Here is a 19,801-nt window from a genome sequence, read left to right on the forward strand (position 1 = left end):
TGCTGAGTTGTCTCAGAAAAGAATGTCATTTATTACATCTTGCCTGATTGGGAAAAATATGCTCATGGATGATTACGTGAAGGATGGAGGGTCCACCCATTCTTCAGATGGCCCAAAATGTACCCTTGAACTAAGACTCTCAGAGCTGTTTACCAGCGCTTAGTCTCCCAAGTCTGTGTTGCTCTTCCTTTGATTCTGTGCTACCCCAGTGTATTTCTCCTTTCCATTTTTGCTTCTGGTTGAGTTTCTGATGCTTGTAAGCAAAAGTACCTTGGTTACTACAACCCATTCATTAGCTGTGTGTTTCTTTCCCGCCTCATCTCTAGGTCATTTCTACTTCAATGATTTTCTGATCCTGAATCTTAGCATTGTTTCGTGATCTCTGGGAGCTGAAAGCAGCATTTACTGGGGACTCTGAACCAGGTGATAGACACAGCAGCAAAGGAGGGGGAAGACAAAGGATCTTTCTGGAAACCAAGTCTGTAGGTCTCAAGGATGAGCTACCAGTAAGGGAGAGAGAGGAGTTGGAATGTTTCTTATTTCAGGAAATTTGAGAACTGTCTACCCCTTTGAAAGGTGAACTAAATTGTGGAAGAATACCTTTTTGTAAGAAAGGAAAGGATAGGCTTTCTGTTTCAGAGACACCTGGCATGCCCTTCCCCATGGAAGGGTTCTCTATCCAAACCTTTGGAGAGGACTCACCTGAAATTGTTAACTTGCCTCCTAAGTTCCAGGGCAACCATAGGCCTTGTTGGGGGTCCCAGGCTTTCTTAAGCACTCTTATAGGTATATGATTATTTCAGACACAACTAATCCTATGAGAATCCCTCCTCACAACCTTCACCCCACCCTTGACCTTACTCCACAAACTGAGAAGGACACTTGGTTTTGAGGCAATATAGCATTTAGTCACAAGGGTAATAGAAGCGTCACAAAATACAGTAACAAGATGGCCCAGGATGACAGAAACAAACTGTACCCGGAGTCTGGCTCTGTACCAGGAATGTAGGGCCTTCCTGACATCGTGGTCTCCTTGTTAATCCATAACAGATAATTAGATACTTTTGTGTATACTCCAGGCAGATTCTTCCGGCCACAGCCCACTCCCCAGCTGACAATACCCAGCTGGTACCATAAGCTTTTGTTGTTGTTTTTCTGGCAAACCAGAGGCCCCCCACTGTCACCCTAGGAGAGAAAAGTTGTTTGGGAATGGAAGGGACAGTAGCAAGTTACTCCTAAAGCCTATTGAGGTGTGGGCACCTGGCACAAGGCAAAAAGCACTTTATGGTATCCTTTGATGAGCAGACATTTTTAATTTTGATTAGACTCTCCAACTACATGACTATGTTCCCAGGTCTGTGACTGTCAGAAAAGGTAGCAAGCAATTTAGTCAAAAGCAATGCTGATGAATGACAGTTTGGTCAAAAAGCAAATCTCCATCATCATCATCATCTTGTATGCATTCATTTTGACATCAAAATGGAATGATTTTCTAATCCATTTTGCCTCTAAGCACTTTTGTTAATTTTTTTTTCAGAACTCTTCCAATTGTCCCCCACCTGCTTACTTCAAATCCAATTTCAGCCAGCCCATTTTGCTCCTTCTGTATTGTTCACAATAGCAAAAAGTGAAAAAAACAAACACAAAAATCCATTATGCCTCCTAATAGGTCATGGGTTGACTACAGCAGGTACACAAACTGATGTGTATATAAAATGCAAAAAAAAAAAAACAAAACAAAACAAAAATTGAGTTCAAAGCTTATATTGTAGTTTGAAACATGAAATTTTAAACAACTTACAAATTTTGAAACATCATGGAAAAGTTTGTCAAATAAGCACAGGTGAGCAAAACAGTTATCATTGACATGAAAATTGAGGCATATACCACCTTTCATACCCCCAAACCTTTTGGACCACTTATATTCTATTAAAGATTAACAGATTCATAAAAAAAAAAGAAAAACAGAAAATTCATGTATGGAAAAAGAACATAAAGAATACCCATAATTATGTAAATAATTAAATTTATATGTAAACATACACGATTGTATATAAAAAGAATGTTTCAGTTAGGATATGGTCACCCTGTAGCAATGGTTTCTCTGGGGAGTGAACCATTATAAGAACAAGTATAAGAGGTAAACTTCCTCTTCTCTACACCCATCTGTACCGTCTGAATTTTCTTTACCACGTACTGAAATAAATGAATGAACAACATTTCTAATTCCAACCGTGCAGAGGCAACTTTTTAGTCAAATATTACTTTCCACATCCTTGTGTATGCAAATATGCATACGACATTATTAGTTTACAGAAATAGGATCAGGCGGTACATATCGTCTCACAGTTTACAAAGATTTATTTTTGTGACCCACAAAAAGTTGACAAGGAGCACGCTTCAATGATATACCAAAAGTCCTAATACAAAAAAATATATACAGGATATGCATTTATTTGATTCCTTTTAACCAGAATGTCATCATGAACAAGTTGCTGTGCTCGTCAGCTTACTTTAAACCAAACTGTTCTTTACCAAATTCCTTGAAGTCATTGGAAAATTCCATGACCTTTCTTTAAAATGAGTAATTATAATCACTTCTCTGGAAAAGAGGGAATCATGAAACATGACGGGCAGAAGAGCAGCACAGTTATGAACTTAAATTTCTGGAGACTTTGGCTCAAACCCCAGGGTGAAAATTTAGTTGAGAGAATGTGAAAATTTTCTTCAGTGTTTTATGCTCGTAGTTATTGAAGCTCTCTCACAGGACAGCTGTGCGAATGGGAGGCAATGACAGCCCTAAGCACTAAGCCTGGCCTGATAGATGACAAGTCTCTACTCCATGGTAGCTCCCAGCACTTTCATAGTTGATGAGCCAGCCGTATATGGGCATGGCCAAGCTGACTACCGGTTTCTACAGGAACCCAAAAGATGGCTCTACCCCCAGAAGTCAGCATGCCTTTGTTAGAATTCAGGGTGTATAATTGACCTACTGTGTTTCCCCGAAAATAAGACCTACTCTGAAAATAAACCCCAGTTTAGATCTCAGCTAGACGGACGCATTTAGTACGTTATGACGATGTTCCAGAAGAAGATGACATGACTGTATTTGAATAAATGTAGATTGTTGTACATGAAAAAAAAAGACATCCCCTGAAAATAAGCCCCAATGGAGCAAAAATTAATGTAAGACCCAGTCTTAGTTTCAGGGAAATATGGTAGCTGGTGTGTCCTCCGCAAGGCTGTCAGCTTCCCTGATCCTCAGTTTCCCCTGCTTGCTAGGGCGAGTTCATAACCCTTTCAAGTATTTGTGGAAGCAGTTTGTGTGCTATTGAGCGGTGAACAAGTGTAAGAGATGATGAGGGAGAACACGAGATTCATAGCATTTATTACAACCCTCCTCTGCTGTGTGCTGGGCTAAGTGCTCGTGTACATTGACTCAATTTTCCCTACCATCCTAAAAAGGTTGGAATTCTTATTATTCCCATTTTATAGCTGATGAAATCTGAAAAGCATGCACAGAGGGAAGTCACAGGCAGTAAGTAGAGAAGCCGGAAGGGAAAGTAGAGGAGCCTGCACCCCTAACCACTACCCTGCACAGCCCCCCTTTGATTACAGAGCATCTGTGCTAAATTGAATAGCGTCCCTCCCACGTTCATGTCCACCTGGAAGCTCAGGCTGTGAGCTTATTTGGAAATAGGGTCTTTGCCGATGTAACTAAATCAAGATGAAGTCCTACTGGATTAGGGTGGGCCAGCCCTAATCCAACAATATCCTTTTAAGAAAAGAAAATAGAATAGACACACATAGGGGAGAAAGCCACTGTGAAGATGGAGGCAGGGATTGGTTGATGTACCTATAAGCTAAGGAACACCAGGGATTGCCATCAATCACCACAGGCTAGAAAGGCAAGGAAGGAGGCTTCCCTACAGGCTCCAAGGGGAGCGTGGCCCTGCCAATACTTTGATTTGGGGCTTCTGGCCTCCAGAATGGTGAGAGAATACATTTCTGTTGCTTTAATCCACCCTGTTAGCAGCCTTAGGAAATTTATCCAGAGGAGGACGAGGGGAGCCAATTATTCTGGAACTGTTGGCCAGTCCTCTGTGGCAGCCCCTCTCCCAGCAAAAGACAAGGTGCCTTACCTGGCAGGAATCCTTCCCCCTTTCAGGGCTCCCAGCACACAGCATGTTCCTCGTGACCATAGGCATAACATGGTAGCAATTTTTCCATTTGACCAACTTGAGGTTGACTTTCCGCAGCTCTGAATGTATAGTTTGCATAGGAACTGACCCAAAGAAGGAGATGGGGAAAGGGCCCTGAGCTCAAAGTGGTCCCTTTTGAGTAGAGGTCAAGCACCTACCCACATCATGTCTTTTCACACCAACAAGAGAACTGCCTTGTGGCCCAAACAACAACCCAAATTTGGACTGAGTGAGGAAGGGTGGGAGGGATATCCAGGAGACTCTCCAACTCACTCTCTCTGAGTCCAGAGGTCCCAAGACAGGACCTCTGCTAGATTTCAGCCTGAATATACCCTCTTCTCACCCCACGGAAGCTTCCAGGATCCAGCTAGAGCCTAAAAGTTGTTTTGTGTAAACCCGCAAGGATGTAAAGAGAACCCATGATGACAAGTTCTATACTGAGGCCCATGGCACATAAATATGGCCTTGAATTGTGTCGGGGTCCCTTGAGGCATTCACTGCCTGTGGAAGAGGTGAGCCCAACAACCTAGTATGTTCACTCCCCAAAGACAGGGATATTTTTCTCTTTGTATAGTATTGCTGAATCTTTAGAGCCTAGAACACTGCCTGGATCACAGAAGAGGTTCGATGAATATGGGCTAAATGATGCATCAGGAACTCTTAAGTTAAGAAGGGTGGCCTTTTTTGAAGCTCATGAAAAGCTTCTACGGTTAATTCCCAACAAGGATTTCTAAACAGCTGAGCTTTGGGACCACGTGAGAATCCATGTACAGCCATTTGGGTGCCTACTTGGAAGAGCAGCACTGACTGGAATATGTTTTCTTCTGCTCTGTTGATTATGGGGCAGGACGCATTTACGAAGGTGAAGGACAAAAAGCCGCCATTTTGTGTGTTGGCTGGAAAAAGTGGCGGGAGTAGTTTTAAAGTTGACTCTACAAGGATAAATTTATATTCAGTTTATCCCCTTCTCTTGGCCTATGGTTTTCAGATATTTTGGCCACAGAGCCCTTTATCATAGGGGAACAGAACTGACAGCATCAACTGGAACAGAGCTGCTCTGGCTGACATTGGTTTGGATTTACTGGAGCCCAGTCCATTTTGCCCCCCACCCTTTGCCTATCAATATGTCCCTTAAAATTTCTCCAAGTCACCCCTCAGACTCTGAAAACTTCTGCCTGGATTATCTCTAACACCCTGTTTAAATTTTAAGTTCCACAATATGGACATGAAATTTGCTACAGGAACCCAGAAAGGCCTGGGAAGGACAGCTCCCATGTGAACTGAGGAGAAGATTCATCATGGGACATTAAATGAGAACTTAAAGTCCCCAAATTTACCAGACTGATTCCCAAGGCCAGCAGAGCCTCCAGCCGGTTACTTCTCATCACAAACAGCAGCCAGAGTACCACACCCACCCCCCTGGGTGGGCTATGGTAACTCACTGGTAATGCCCCATCCAGATACCCAGCAGTTTCTCCATCTCTTTATGTTACTGACTTTTGAAAGGCAGATGGGTCCTGTCTTGACACTCAAGTTAAATGGGGATTTGAGCAAGAGTAAAGCAATGTCATTATCGAAGAGCCAGCTATCAAAATAAGGGTGAATAATTAGCTTGTCCACTTTCATCTTCGTCAAGTTCTTGGTGTTAACATTTTTGTCACCGTGAATGATCTCCAAGGCAGATCTTATTTAAAAACAGAAAGAGAAAAAAAGTTAATTGGTGGAAGAGCAAAAGATGAGACTTATGAAAAAATAATCCACCAGTCTGAGGCTGTGATCCTGAGAGCTGAGATGGAGGCATCTGGGGCTATGTACTTGGTATAGAGCCAGGTAAAGAGAGCTGAATGGGCAGGAGGAGACAGACATGAGTTCTAGCCCTACCCTGTTGCCAACCAGCTCTTGGCCTGATGGTCTCTTACTTGCAGCAAATTCACTTGGAAATTTCACCAATAAATGTCTGGGAAGCCATGCTATGCACAAGTAATTGAGGGAATTGACCCTTGATTTGCAAGAAGGGTGGAATGGCTATCTAACACCTGGGACGTTTCTCAAAAATACTGATTTGTGAACTTAGGCTAAGACAGCACCTCAGGAGCATTTATCATGCAGCCAAGCCTGGTGCCCTGCCTTTGGTTCTAGTCCTTTCTAGGATTCTCTAACTCTGTGGTCACTGCCAACCTGCTCTCTCGTTCTCTCTCTCTCTCTCTCTCTCTCTCTCTCTCTCTCTCTCTCTCTCTCTCTCTCTCTCTGCCTCAGTGCAAGCAAATGCTTAGAAAAGTACTTTCCAGAGGTTTGGATCTGGACACACTTGGCAAGATCCTGAGAAGTCCAAGGAACATTTGCTTTGCCATTTGGGTCTTACACAACAAGATGTAAACCCTCCTAGGAGGAGAGTATCATCTCTCCCACCCGCAAAGTGTAATACTCAGCAACAGGAGCATATATTTAGCCTCCTGGGACTTTGTTCTAGGGCTGACAAACCTGGACGGAGAGTCCAGGAGAATAATAAACATGTAGAGGCAAATATTCTACCACACTGCTTTAAAACAAAATCTGTTTGCAATACTTACATATTTTTGTTTATGAAGCAATGGGACGCAGTTAAAATCCACCACTCACTGAGAATCGATCCTCCACAAAGATGTTTCCCTTGGTAAAAAATACTCACCTGCCACGGAAAGTCTATAATGTCTGCAGGTTCCCCACCTGTGATTTTCGGAATTTTTGATTTCTCTGACTTGGTACTTATTCTTTGGCCACATGTCACTAAAAGCAGAAAGAAGGAGGTGGGAAGAGAGAGCCAGGATCCAACAGTCAAGGTTTGTTGGCTTGCAAGAAACTTAAAGACAATACCCGCTTCTCCTCTGCCCACCTGCCCCCAGCACACAGATAGCAGTGGCTTAGCCAGGTTAATTAGACAAAAGTGAGGCTCCTCCATGTCTGGCAAGGGCACCACAATTGTGAGAATGTGCCTAGGGGAGCAATGGCTGCTGCCTTCACCATAGCTTTGCTTCTTAGAAGCTTCTCCCACGCAGGGCCTATGGGTAGGGGGACACAACTACAACCTGGGGGCTGGATCTTGCTGTTGCACCCCAGTAAGGCAGCCCAAGTGGGAACATTTATTTATTTATTAGGCCTCACTGTCCTCTGGAAAAACAGGGCCTTGCTAGATTGCCTTGGTGTAAACCATAAAATTCTCCTCAGCTCTGGATAGATACTTTCAAGGGCCTCTCGAAATGGATGACACAGACACTAGAAATTCTACAACAAAGGCACATTGAGCAGCCCCTCCCTTCCTAACCAATTCTTCTCCTGTATTTTTTATTGTGATTAGTGGCACTGTCTTTCACCCAGTTTTAATTCTAGGGATCATCCCAATGGCACCTTGAGAGGAATAAACATTGTGGCATTTCCTATTTAAGAGGATTACTTTTGACATCTTTTGATGTCTTTCAAATGTCATTTGAGCAATGCAAAAAATATACATCATAAAATCAAAACTGTTGAGCTCTTGCTATTTGCCAGGCACCATTCTGTTTTGTCTAAAGTAATTCGTTTACTTCTTACATAAACCCCATGAGATCACTGAAATTATTATTGCCCCATTTTAAATGTGAGACGACAGAGGCAACTTTAAGGTTAGGACACCTGCAGCTGTGAGCTAAGACCCAACAGTTAATGTATGACTAAAATTCGAAACTAGACAATCTGGCTCCCAAGTCTGTTCTTATAACCACTGGGCACACTGCCTTTTAAGCGTTAACCATGCTTATACATGGGGAGAAAGGCAATAACATTCAAAACTTTTCACAGGAGAAATGTATCTATTATAGAAAGATATGTCTATTCAAACCATCCCCACAGCACACATCACCGCCACCCATGTGACTATCACCACACATTCCCCACACCATTGCCGCGACACTATGCGAGCCCACCACCACATGTCCCACACCACACATCTCCATACCACAGAACTCTACCACCGCACAACCGCACACCGCGTGTCCCCACCACTTTGCCATCAGCACATTACTAACCGCCGCGTTTTACTACCACCTGTCACCATCACTAGCAGTCACCACCACTGCCTCTGCTTATCTCTGCCTTTAGTTTCTCCCTCATCTGTCTCACCCCTCTTTACCTATTTAATTTCCATGCATCATTCACATCTTAGCTCAATTATTACATCCTTTTAGGAATCCTTCTCCCCTTTCAAGATTACATAAGCTACCCTCAGTATAACTTTCTTATTCATCAACCTCTCTTCCCCTCAGAACACTAACAACAGTAATAAAGCATTTGTGAAACTGTTAGTTTCAAAGTCTATTTCCCCCATTAAATTGTACTCTCTGTGAAAGCAGGAACTGTGTCTGGCTAACTTCTATATCCCCATTACCCGCCTTAGAGACTGGCACATGCTAGAAGCCCAATACATACTTATTGAAAATTGGTGAATGGATGGATGGATGGATGGATGCATGGATGGACAATAAAGGTCAACGTTAATGGTAAATCCTACCAGTGACCGCTACAGGTGATCAGGGGATTGAGGAACCTTAGCTCAAAGATGCTATTTCCCTCCACATCCAATGGAGGCAGCTGTCCTTTGAGTTTCTAAATCAGGAAGTCTGGGGTGGGGAAGAGTAAGTGGTCCATAGAGGTGTTATCTCATTTGAAGATGCAAAGAGAGAATAAGTAGTAGTGCCCAGCAAGATTCCTCACCCCCACTGTACACATCAAGGGAGATATGTTTTGGCATTCTGAAACCTGCAGTCCAATCTCAGATAGAAATGTCAAAATTTTCAGGGCCAATAAGAGAATCTTGGATTTAATATACAAAGAAGCAATGTTGAATCTCTGGGAAAATTTTTAAATACTTAATTAAAATAATAATTTGTGAAAGTTTAAACAAAATTACTGATCATGAGCCAGAGTGGATTCACAATTTAAAAGCCCAAACTATTAGTCTTTCTGATACAAAATGATAGGTATCACTTATTGAGCACCTACTCTGAGTCAGCCTCTGCATTGTGTGTGTGTGTGTGTGTGTGTGTGTGACATTTAATAACCCCAGCAAACCTCTAGGATATGTCTTATCACCCCCATTTTACAAAGAAACAATCCTGTGATTGCCCAAGAACACTCCACCTGTGAGAAGCACATGGGGAATTTTCAACCAGGTGTGTCGGGCCATAGCATGCATGGTGTGTCTATAGCTCAACAAAGCCTCTGCTCAATTTTTTGAGAATCTTATTTGGTTTGGATGTTTGCTCTCCATGGAGAATGTCAAACAGGATGAGACATTACATCCAAAGCATTGATTATTAACTCTGTGTCCACCCAGAAGGAAAGTTTCATGGAGTGAGGCAGGGAGAAGGTCTTCCCTAGAGAGCTAAATCTTATTGGTGGGCAGTGGCTGTCTGAGGTCGGTCCTCTGTGTAGAACAAGTCTGAAGGTGCATCTAACTAAGCTCTGCAGAAAAGAGTACTGTGATCTATCGTGGTAGGGTGGCTCAAAGGCGTTGGACTGGCAGTAGGAGACCAAGCCAGGCTAGCACTAATAGATGCCTTTAAAATTTAAATGTGTAAATGTCATCTTAAACTTTGAAGAAAAGAAATAAAGAAAAGTGCTAATAATACATGACAACAAAACTGAGCTAGAACTAATAATATTATAGATTACAGAATTGAGATTGAAAATTATCTGTCCAAATCTGAATCCTGGGCATGAACCATCAAAATCAAACTCAACCAGGATTGATGCAAAGTCTTGTAACTCTGGTTATAAAAGTAATAGATTCAAAGCTTAAGATTGTGAAGGACACCTTGACTTGGAAGCTTTTTATATCAACCAAAAGATGCTGACAAGATGACTTGATTGCAAAACTTTCTACCTCATAGATGACAGCATTTGAGTGGTTGTTGGTCTGGGACTTCACGGTCTAAGAACAGCATTAATAATTGGAGTGAGTAGTCAGCACATTGGAGAGACTTATGTTATAAGCAACATAGGAGGCAGGAAGACTCAGATGGGCCTTCAGGCTCCTGCAGGATTTTCTTAAAGATGTCACATCAAGCTTGTTTAGATCCAGCATCAGTGAGTGGAAACCACAGGGTGGCATGAAAATTCTTAGAGAAGTATAAAAATTAAGCTATATTGTTATATTGCACTTTGCTGGAAATTACATCGAATTGAGGCTGACCTGAACAATCTGGGGGGATCTGTGTTTGTGAAATTTATGAGAGTCCCTGGGAGCCCAAGAAATTTGTGTATTTTTTAATACAAAAATGAATTTTGTGGAATTTCTCAATATGGGAACAGGTTACCTCTAAGGTCTTCAGAGTTCTCACCTATAAAATGAGGGATTCAATAAAATCATCTCTAAGTTCCTTTCCAGTTCTAAAACACTGTACTTTTATAGTTCAGAACAGTGAGGGGGAAATATTTTTACTTCAATTACATTAATATAAAACATAACTATTTAAATTCTTACATATAAGCATTGAAGCAATTTTTAGCTTCCTTATTCTTCATTTTTCCTTAAGAGGTATCTCATTTCAATTACACCTTTTTAAATGCTGTATTGCTATTGACGTCAGGCTGTCAATGGTCGTGCAAAGTGAATATATTTACATAAAAGGTCTTGTGCAAGTACAACAATTCTTCCATATTTTTATGTGCTTAATGTCTAAAGTTTTTTGAAAATTACATAGAATAGGGGCTAACCTGAAAAATAGGAGACTTGTGGTTGTGAAATTTAGGAGAGTCCCAGGGAGCCCAAGTGACTTATACATATATTCTGTAGATAGAGAGCCAAATGAATTCTTGGGTCTGCCAGCACCACCGAGCAAAACTTCTGGTGGAGGAGTTCAGAGATATTCCCTTGCACGCCCCCCTGGAATGAAATCACTTGAGACTAGATTTTTCCCAAATGACTGAATGATCTAGATGCAGAGATGTGACTAATCAGATTAAGATAAGGAGGTTTCAGTTCAGCTTTTTAGTCCAGAGTGGCTTCTCTTTGCTTGTACTATCCGAGTGTCTCAGAAATTCTTTCCTCCAAAAGAGCCTATTGATGTGTTGGTGACTATGAGAGAAAGAGAAGCATGACTGGAGAGACAGAACTTGTCTGCAGAAGGCACCGTGGTTTGGGCATGGAAAGTCCCTAGCTCTGTCCTAACTGGCAGGACACCTGGTGAAGAGGGAAGGAGGTGGGATTCGGAGTCCGAAGTTCTGAATTGTCTCCCCTGTTTGCTAGCAGTATGATGGGGAGCCACTAATTTAACCTCTGCGCTTCGATGTCCTCATCTTTAACACACAGGTAAGTATTAACTCAGACTGCTGCCTATTTTTTCATGTAACATGGATTTAGGATGGCGGCATTTGGCTTCATTCTAGTCTGGACCAAGGAGAAAGAAGTCTGAGAAATACGAAAGGAGGCTATTCGACCACCTTCAACAGGGACAATTTGTGGCAACCAAAATATAAAAAGGGGGAGAGTAAAGGCCTGAACCGGAATATGGGAATGGAGAAAGTAAGCGTGCTGAAGAAAATGGTATACTCTAAATATCAAACTTTCTTTTACATAAACTTAAGGGTAACCACCCAAAAAAAATCCAGAACTGAAATATATACATAATAAGAGAAGAAAAAGAGGGAAACATCATAGAATACCACCACACGGAAATAATAGACAACAACAAAAAAACAAAGAAACAATGGAGACACAACCTTACCAGAAAACTAAAGATAGAATGACAAGAAATCCTCACATACCAATAATCATCCTAGATGTAAATGGACTGAACTCACCAATAAAAAGGCACAGAGTAGCAGATTGGATAAAAAACTAAACCCAACCATATGCTGTCTCCAAGAGACACATCTCAGCTAAAAGGACAAGCATAGACTCCAAGTGAAAGGGTGGAAATTGACACTCCAAGCAAATGGTATCCAGAGAAAATCAGGTATAACCATACTGATATCAGATGAAACAGACTTCAGGGTGAAAAAGGTAGCAAGAGACAAAGATGGACGTTTCATAATGGTAAAGGGAACTATATAACAAGAAGACATAAGAGTCATCAATATTTATGCCCTCAATCAGGGAGCACCAAAATATACCAAGCAACTACTAACAGAACTAAAGGGAGAAAGTGACCAAAACACAATTATACTAGGGGACTTAAATACATCATTGATGGCTATGGATAGATCATCCAAACAGAAAATAAATAACGAAATAGCAGCCCTAAATGACACATTAGATGAAATGGACATAATTGACATAAAAAGGGAAGAGCACTTTTTATTTAGAGCACTTCATCCTAAAACATTAGACTATACATTCTTTTCTAGTGTACATGGAACATTCTCAAGGATAGACCATATATTGGGACATAAAATCAGCCTCAGCAAATTTAAGAAGATTGAAGTCAGACCAAGCATATTCTCTGATCACAAGGCTTTGAAATTGGATATCAACTGTAAAAAGAAAGCAGGAAATACCACAAATACATGGAGATTAAATGACATACTTTTAAAGAACGACCGGGTCAAAGAGGATATTAGAGGAGAGATCAAAAGATACATAGAAACAAATGACAATGAAAATACAACCTACCAAAATTTTGGGGATGCAGTGAAAGCAGTTTTAAGAGGGAAATTTATATCATTACAGGCCTATCTCAAGAAACAAGAAAAATCCCAAATAAATAACCTCATGTTACACCTTAAAGAACTAGAAAATGAAGAACAAATGAAACCCAAGGTCAGCAGAAGAAAGGAAATAACGAAAATCAGAGCAGAACTAAATGAAATAGAGAACAAAAAGACAATAGAAAAAATTAATGTGACAAAGAGCTGGTTCTTTGAAAAGATTAACAAAAGACAAACCCTTGGCTAGACTCACTAAGATAAAAAGAGAGAAGACACTAATTAACAAAATCAGAAATGAAAAAGGGGAAGTTATCACGGACACCACAGAAATACAAAGGATCATCTAAGAATACTATGAAGGACTATATGCCACCAAATTCAATAACCTAGAAGAAATGGACAAGTTCTTAGAAACATATAGCCTTCCTTGGCTGAACCATGAAGAACTGGAAAATCTAAACAGACCGATCACCAGTAACGAAATTGAATCAGTCATCCAAAACTTTCCCCAAAGCAAAAGTCCGGGACCAGATGGCTTCACTAGTGAATTCTACCAAACCTTCAAAGAAGATCTAATACCAATCTTGCTCAAACTCTTCCAAAAAATTGAAGAAGAGACAGTACTCCCTAACTCATTTTATGAGGCCAACATTACCCTGATGCCAAAATCTGGTAAGGACAACACAAAAAAAGAAAACTACAGACCAATATCTCTGATGAATACAGATGCAAAAATCCTAAACAAAATTCTAGCAAATCGAATACAACAATGCATTTAAAAGATTACTCATGACAACCAAGTGGGCTTCATCCCCGGAGCACAAGGATGGTTCAACATCCGCAAATCCATCAATGTGATACATCACATAAACAAAATAAAGGACAAAAATCATATGATTATATCAATTGATGCAGGAAAAGCATTTAACAAGATACAACATCCATTTATGATTAAAACACTTAATAAAATAGGTATAGAAGAAAAATACCTTAACATAATAAAGGCCATATATGACAAGCCCTCAGCTAATCTCATAATTAATGGTGAAAAACCGAAGCCCTTTGCTCTATGTTCAGGAACATGACAGGGCTGTTCCCTATCACCTCTGCTTTTCAACATAGTGTTGGAAGTCCTCGCCAGTGAAATCAGGCAAGAGATGGAAATAAAAGGCATCCAAATTAGGAATGAAGAAGTTAAATTGTCACTCTTTGCAGATGACATGATGCTATATGTAGAAAACCTTAAAGACTCCACCAAAAAGCTATTAGAAACAATCAACGAATACAGTAAAGTTGCTGGTTACAAAATCAACATACAAAAGTCCATTGCATTCCTATATACGAACAATGAAATCTCAGAAAAAGTAATACAGAAAACAATTCCTTTTGCAATTGCAGCAAAAAGAATAAAATACCTAGGAATAAACTTAACCAAGGATGTGAAGGACCTATATGCTGAAAACTATAAGACATTTTTAAAAGAAATTGAAGAAGACACAAAGAAATGGAAAGACATTCCATGCTCATAGGTTGGAAGAATCAACATAGTTAAAATGGCCATATTACCCAAAGCAATATACAGATTTAATGCAATCCCCATCAAAATCCCAATGACATTTTTTAAAGAAATAGAACAAAAAATCATCAGATTTGTTTGGAACCACAAAAGACCCCGAATAGCCAAAGCAATCTTAAGAAAAAAGAACAATACTGGAGGTATCGCACTCCCTGACTTTAGCTTGTACTACAGGGCTACAATAATCAAAACAGCATGGTATTGGCAGAAAAACAGACACATAGACCAATGGAATAGAATTGAGAACCCAGAAATAAAACCACATAAATATGGACAGAAAATTTTTGACAAAGAAGCAAAAAACATTCAATGGAGAAAAGACAGCCTCTTCAATGATGCTGGGAGAATTGGATAGCACGTGCTAAAGAATGAAACTGGACTGCCATCTGTCACCATGTGCCAAAATTAATTCAAAATTGATCAAAGACTTAAGCATAAGACCTGACACAATAAACTGCATAGAAGAAAACATAGGTACTAAACTTATGGACCTTGGGTTCAAAGAGTGTTTTATGAATTTGACTCCAAAGGCAATGGAAGTAAAAGCTAAAATAAACGAATGGAACTATATGAAACGTAAGAGCTTCTGCACAGCAAAAGAAACTATCGACAAAATAAAGAGGCAGCCAACTGAATGGGAGAAGATTTTTGCAAACAGTGCCTCCGATAAGGGCTAATATCCAAAATATAGAAGGAACTCATGAAACTCAACAACAACAAAAAAAACAACCCAATTGAAAAATAGGCAGAGAACCTGAAGAGACATGTCTCCAAAGAGGACATGCAAATGGCAAACAGACATATGAAAAAATGTTCAACATCACTAATCATCAGAGAAATGCAAATAAAAACCACAATGAGATAACACCTCACCCCAGTCAGAATGGCTTTCATCAACAAGAAAAACAGTAACAAATGTTGGAGAGGCTGTGGAGAAAAAGGAACCCTCATACACTGTTGGTGGGAATGCAGACTGGTGCAGCCATTATGGAAGGCAGTGTGGAGGTTCCTCAAAAAATTACGAATAGTATTACCATATGACCCAGCAATCCCTCTCCTGGGTATCTACCCAAAAAATCTGAAAACATTTATACATAAAGACACGTGTGCTCCAATGTTCATCGCAGCTTTTTTTACGGTGGCCAAGACATGGAAACAACCAAAATGTCCTTCGATAGATGAATGGATAAAGAAGTTGTGGTATATATACACAATGGAATACTATTCGACATTAAGGAAAGATGATATGGGAACATTTGTGACAACATGGATGGACCTTGAGAGTATAATGCTAAGCGAAATAAGTCAGACAGAAGAAGCAGAGAACCCTATGATTTCACTGATATGTGGTATATAAACCAAAAACAACAAAAGAACAACACAAACAAATGAGAAACAAAAACTCATAGACACAGACAATAGTTTAGTGGTTACCAGAGGGTAATGGGGGTGGGGGGTGGGAGAGGAGGGTAAGGGGGATCAAATATATGGTGATGGAAGGAGAACTGACTCTGGGTGGTGAACAAACAATGGGATTTATAGATGATGTGATACAGAATTGTACACCTGAAATGTATGTGATTTTACTAACAATTGTCACCCCAATAAATTAAAAATAAATAAATAAATAAAAGAAATACAAATGAGTAGTTACAAAATAGTCACAGGGATGTAGAGTACAACATAGGGAATATAGTCAATAATGTTCCAACAACTATGTGTGGTGCCAGGTGTGTACTAGACTAATCAGGGGGATCACTGCATAAGTTACATAAATGTCTAACCTTTATTCTGTACACCTGAAACTAATATACAATAATATTGAATATCAACTGTAAATGAAAAAAATAAATAATTTACAAATTAAAAGTCATCACCAAAAAAAAAAAAAAAAAAGAAGAAGAAGTCTGAGTTTTTCCAAAGACTCTTGGTTCAATCTGGGGTCATCTCTGGGCAAAATTTCACTGGGACAATGCACTTGGTTGTCATCTTTCCACATCAGTGGACATTCCTTCTCATACTCTTTGGACGAATCCTTCTTCTCTTCCAACACCCAAAGCTCAATCATCAGATCACCTCTCTCTCCAGGCACTTTAGCTAGAGTATCTCATGCCAGCAATAACTTCAAATGTGAACTCCATACAGATGATCTCACATTTATCCCTCTCAGACCTCCCCCAAATCATTTCACCCACTTCCCTACTCAGTATCACACAAGAATGTCTACGAGACACGTCAAACTTAATGCGGCTCAACTATTGACATACCCAACCCCACTCCCCGTCTGCTTTCTTACAAGCCTCCCAGAGTTCAATAAGCAGAACCAACATCCATCCATTTTCTTAGGCAGGAAAGTGCCTAGGAGTTACCCTCGAATCTTCCTCTTTCTCTCATTCCCACATCCAAGGCATCATGAGTTCAGTCAGCGTGACTAACCGTCATCCAGAAACCAAGCACCTCTCTCCATCCCCACTGCTATAAACCCATCCCGGCCACCGTCCTCTTATGCCCACTAACTCAGCTCGCTCCTTCCACTCTTGCCCAGTCTATCTTCTGGGGCAGCCAGAGCATCTTTCTCAAGCACCTCTCATTTCTCACTCTCCCGTTTAGACTCTCTGATGGCTTCATATTACAAGCAGAATCAAACCCGAAGTCCTTACTGTGCCTCTCTGAGGCTCAGCACGATCTGGGTCCCACCGACCTCTCTGAGCCCATCCAGTGCCCCCTTTTCATTTACTCTGCCCCTACCAGTCTGACCTATCAGCCTCTAAAACGTACCTAGCTCATTCATTGCTCAGAAACTTTGCTCTTGCTGTCACTTCTGCTTCTCATCAGATGGGTCTCAACCCGAGTCTCGTCATCCCAGGAAGGCTTTCTGTGACAACCTACTAGAACAGGCTCAACAACAACCCGCAGGCCTTCCATCACATTAGCCTATTTCGTCTGCTTCATACCATTTAACAGGAACTGAAATTAACTTATTTATTGACTCATTTATATGTTTAATACTTTCTTCCTGTCACTAGATAGTAAAACTGCTTCAGGGTAGGAAATGAATATGCCATTCTCTGTAATAAACCAGCTCCTAAAACAGCTCCCAGCATGTGGTAGAGGTTTGATATTTGTCAACCAACAAATTGAACGTAACACAAGCCTCCATAAATTCTCAGGACCCACGGAGCTGAAGCCATAGCAGGTATTAATACACTGCCTTCATTATAGTTATAGCATGTTATGGTTTTGCATTAGACCAGTTAAGCGCCACATGGTCCTTCAGAATGTATTCAGAGAGAAAGCAGCAGGGAAATACTTTTTTAGGATCACACGTGGCCTTACAGCCAGAGGACGTGGCGAGGCGGCATCTCCAGCTTGACATCTGGTTACTCCTTTCAAAGGTTTACTTACATTGACCATTCATTCTGGAAAACTCTGGGACCTAACATATTTGTTAAATACACACACACACACACACACACACACACACACACACACTTGGCTCCTCCACCTGTAATTTTAAAGTTGGGGTGTTGTAGGAACAGTGATTTGAAAGTCTGGTCCAGCCTCCCCCTGCCATCGCATTCATCTGAGGGGCGTAAGTGCAGCCACCCAGAACTACAGAATCATCAACCTAGGACTTGACCTTTTGAACAAAGCTCCCCGGTGATTCTCCTGCCAAGGCGAAACACAGACACAGGAACACCATGAGAGACCTACGTGCCAGGGAGCTGTGTGCCCAGGGCAACAGCAGGGCCAGAGGCAGCAGAAGCACTGCTCTTCTATCCTCCATCCTTTCATTGGCCCCAGTCTTTACTCAAGTCAATGGATAGGCTTCAGGTGAGACTGCATTCAATCTGGAGGGACTGAGTCAGGGTTCGCCCACGTGCCTGCTATCTCACAGCCCAGCCTGACCGCCGAGGTCACAATAGGGCACTGGGTGGAGCTGGCAAGGAAGCCCCGTAGCATCCTGGACTCTCATGGTTTCTGTGAGCCTTTCCTCTGGGATTGGAGATCAGTGTGAAACTTGGGGACCAGAGGCAGAGAGTGGGAGAACTCCATACCAGTTGGGCTCTTGCAAGTCAGGGCATCTCAGATTCACTAATGCATCAGGACAAAAGAGCTGACAGCACTCCCCAAGAGAAAGGATCTGAGGCTGCCGGTCCAAACAGGTCAGGTGGTACGAATGGACTCAGACTCCTACGGAAGAGAGCTGACATCACTATTGGGATCTCAGGGGAGATATTGAACTCTGAGGCCCAGATTCCTCATTTGTAAAATTGGGATACTAATAATACTTCCATCATTATATTGTTGGGATGATGTATGAGGTAATGTGTGTATCTTAGCACAGACCCTGGCAAATACGAAGCCCGTGATTTTAATATCTCATCTCTCCTAATATCTCTCTACTAATTGCATCTCTACTAGCATCTCTACTAGTCTTCCAGCAAAGGAAGGCACATTGACCAGCAGTTTCTATGAACAAGGCACACATAAGGTATAGACGCATGCAGAGGTCAACAGCAAGGTGGTTTGTGTTGGTGCAGTCCATTCATTTGTTCATTCATTTGTCCATCCACTAGACTAGCTATCACTTTATGAGCCCTTTCCAAATACGCCAGGCTTGGAGGATGGTGCAAAGATGAACAACATTTTCTCTCTGTCTCCTGGAAGCTCACCCCCCTCTGGGAGAGACATGTGAGCAAAGGCACCACCTTCGTACAGTGGGGTAAGAGCATCAGTATCACTGGGAGCTGTGGAGGGCCACCCCACCAAGTCTAGGCGGAGTTTGGGTGTGTGGTAAATGGGGGAAAGAAGCCATTAGGGAAGATTCTGTAGAGGAAATAAGCTCTATCTGGACTGAGTCCCTGTGCAGAGAAGAGGCATTGGGAAGAACAGGAAGGCATCTGTTACGGGTTGAATGGTGTCCTCCCAAAATTCATCTGTTGAAGTCCTAACCCCTAGCACCTCAGAATGTGACCTTATTTGGAGATGTGGTTGTTCCAGATGTCATTAGTTAAGATGAGGTCATACTGGAGCAAGGTGGGCCCTAATCCAATAGGACTGATATCCTTAGACGAAGGGAAATTTTGGATATGCGCACCTTCCCAGGAAGAATGTGACGGAAAGACTGGAGTTAAGCTGCCACAAGCCCAGGAACGAGAAGAAGCTAGGAGAAAGGCCTGGCACAGATCCTTCCCAGCACCTTCCGAGGGAGCATGACCCTACTGACAGCTGGATTTTGGACTTATGGCCTCCAGAACTACAGACAATAAACTTTTGATGTTCTAAACCACCCAGTTTGTGGTACTTTGTTATGACAGCCCTAGGAAACTAATATGGCATTCTAGATGGCCAGAAAACA

At 41.4% G+C, this 19,801-nt stretch overlaps 1 protein-coding gene across 1 annotated transcript; it reads right to left on the reverse strand.

Annotated features, from left to right (window-relative positions):
* Positions 1–785: 785 nt before the first annotated feature.
* On the reverse strand, positions 786–18,234 carry LOC308509379 (serine protease 52-like; the record flags this gene model as incomplete). Its single annotated transcript, XM_081077363.1, is given in 6 exon segments — positions 786–1,185; positions 4,143–4,285; positions 5,645–5,886; positions 6,773–6,968; positions 18,154–18,220; positions 18,226–18,234. Coding segments are annotated over 6 exon segments (933 nt in total). The 3' UTR covers positions 786–909.
* Between the last annotated feature and the right edge of the window lie 1,567 nt (positions 18,235–19,801).

This window comes from Rhinolophus hipposideros (assembly GCF_964194185.1).
Source record: "Rhinolophus hipposideros genome assembly, chromosome: 16".
NCBI classification, from domain to species: Eukaryota; Metazoa; Chordata; class Mammalia; order Chiroptera; family Rhinolophidae; genus Rhinolophus; species Rhinolophus hipposideros.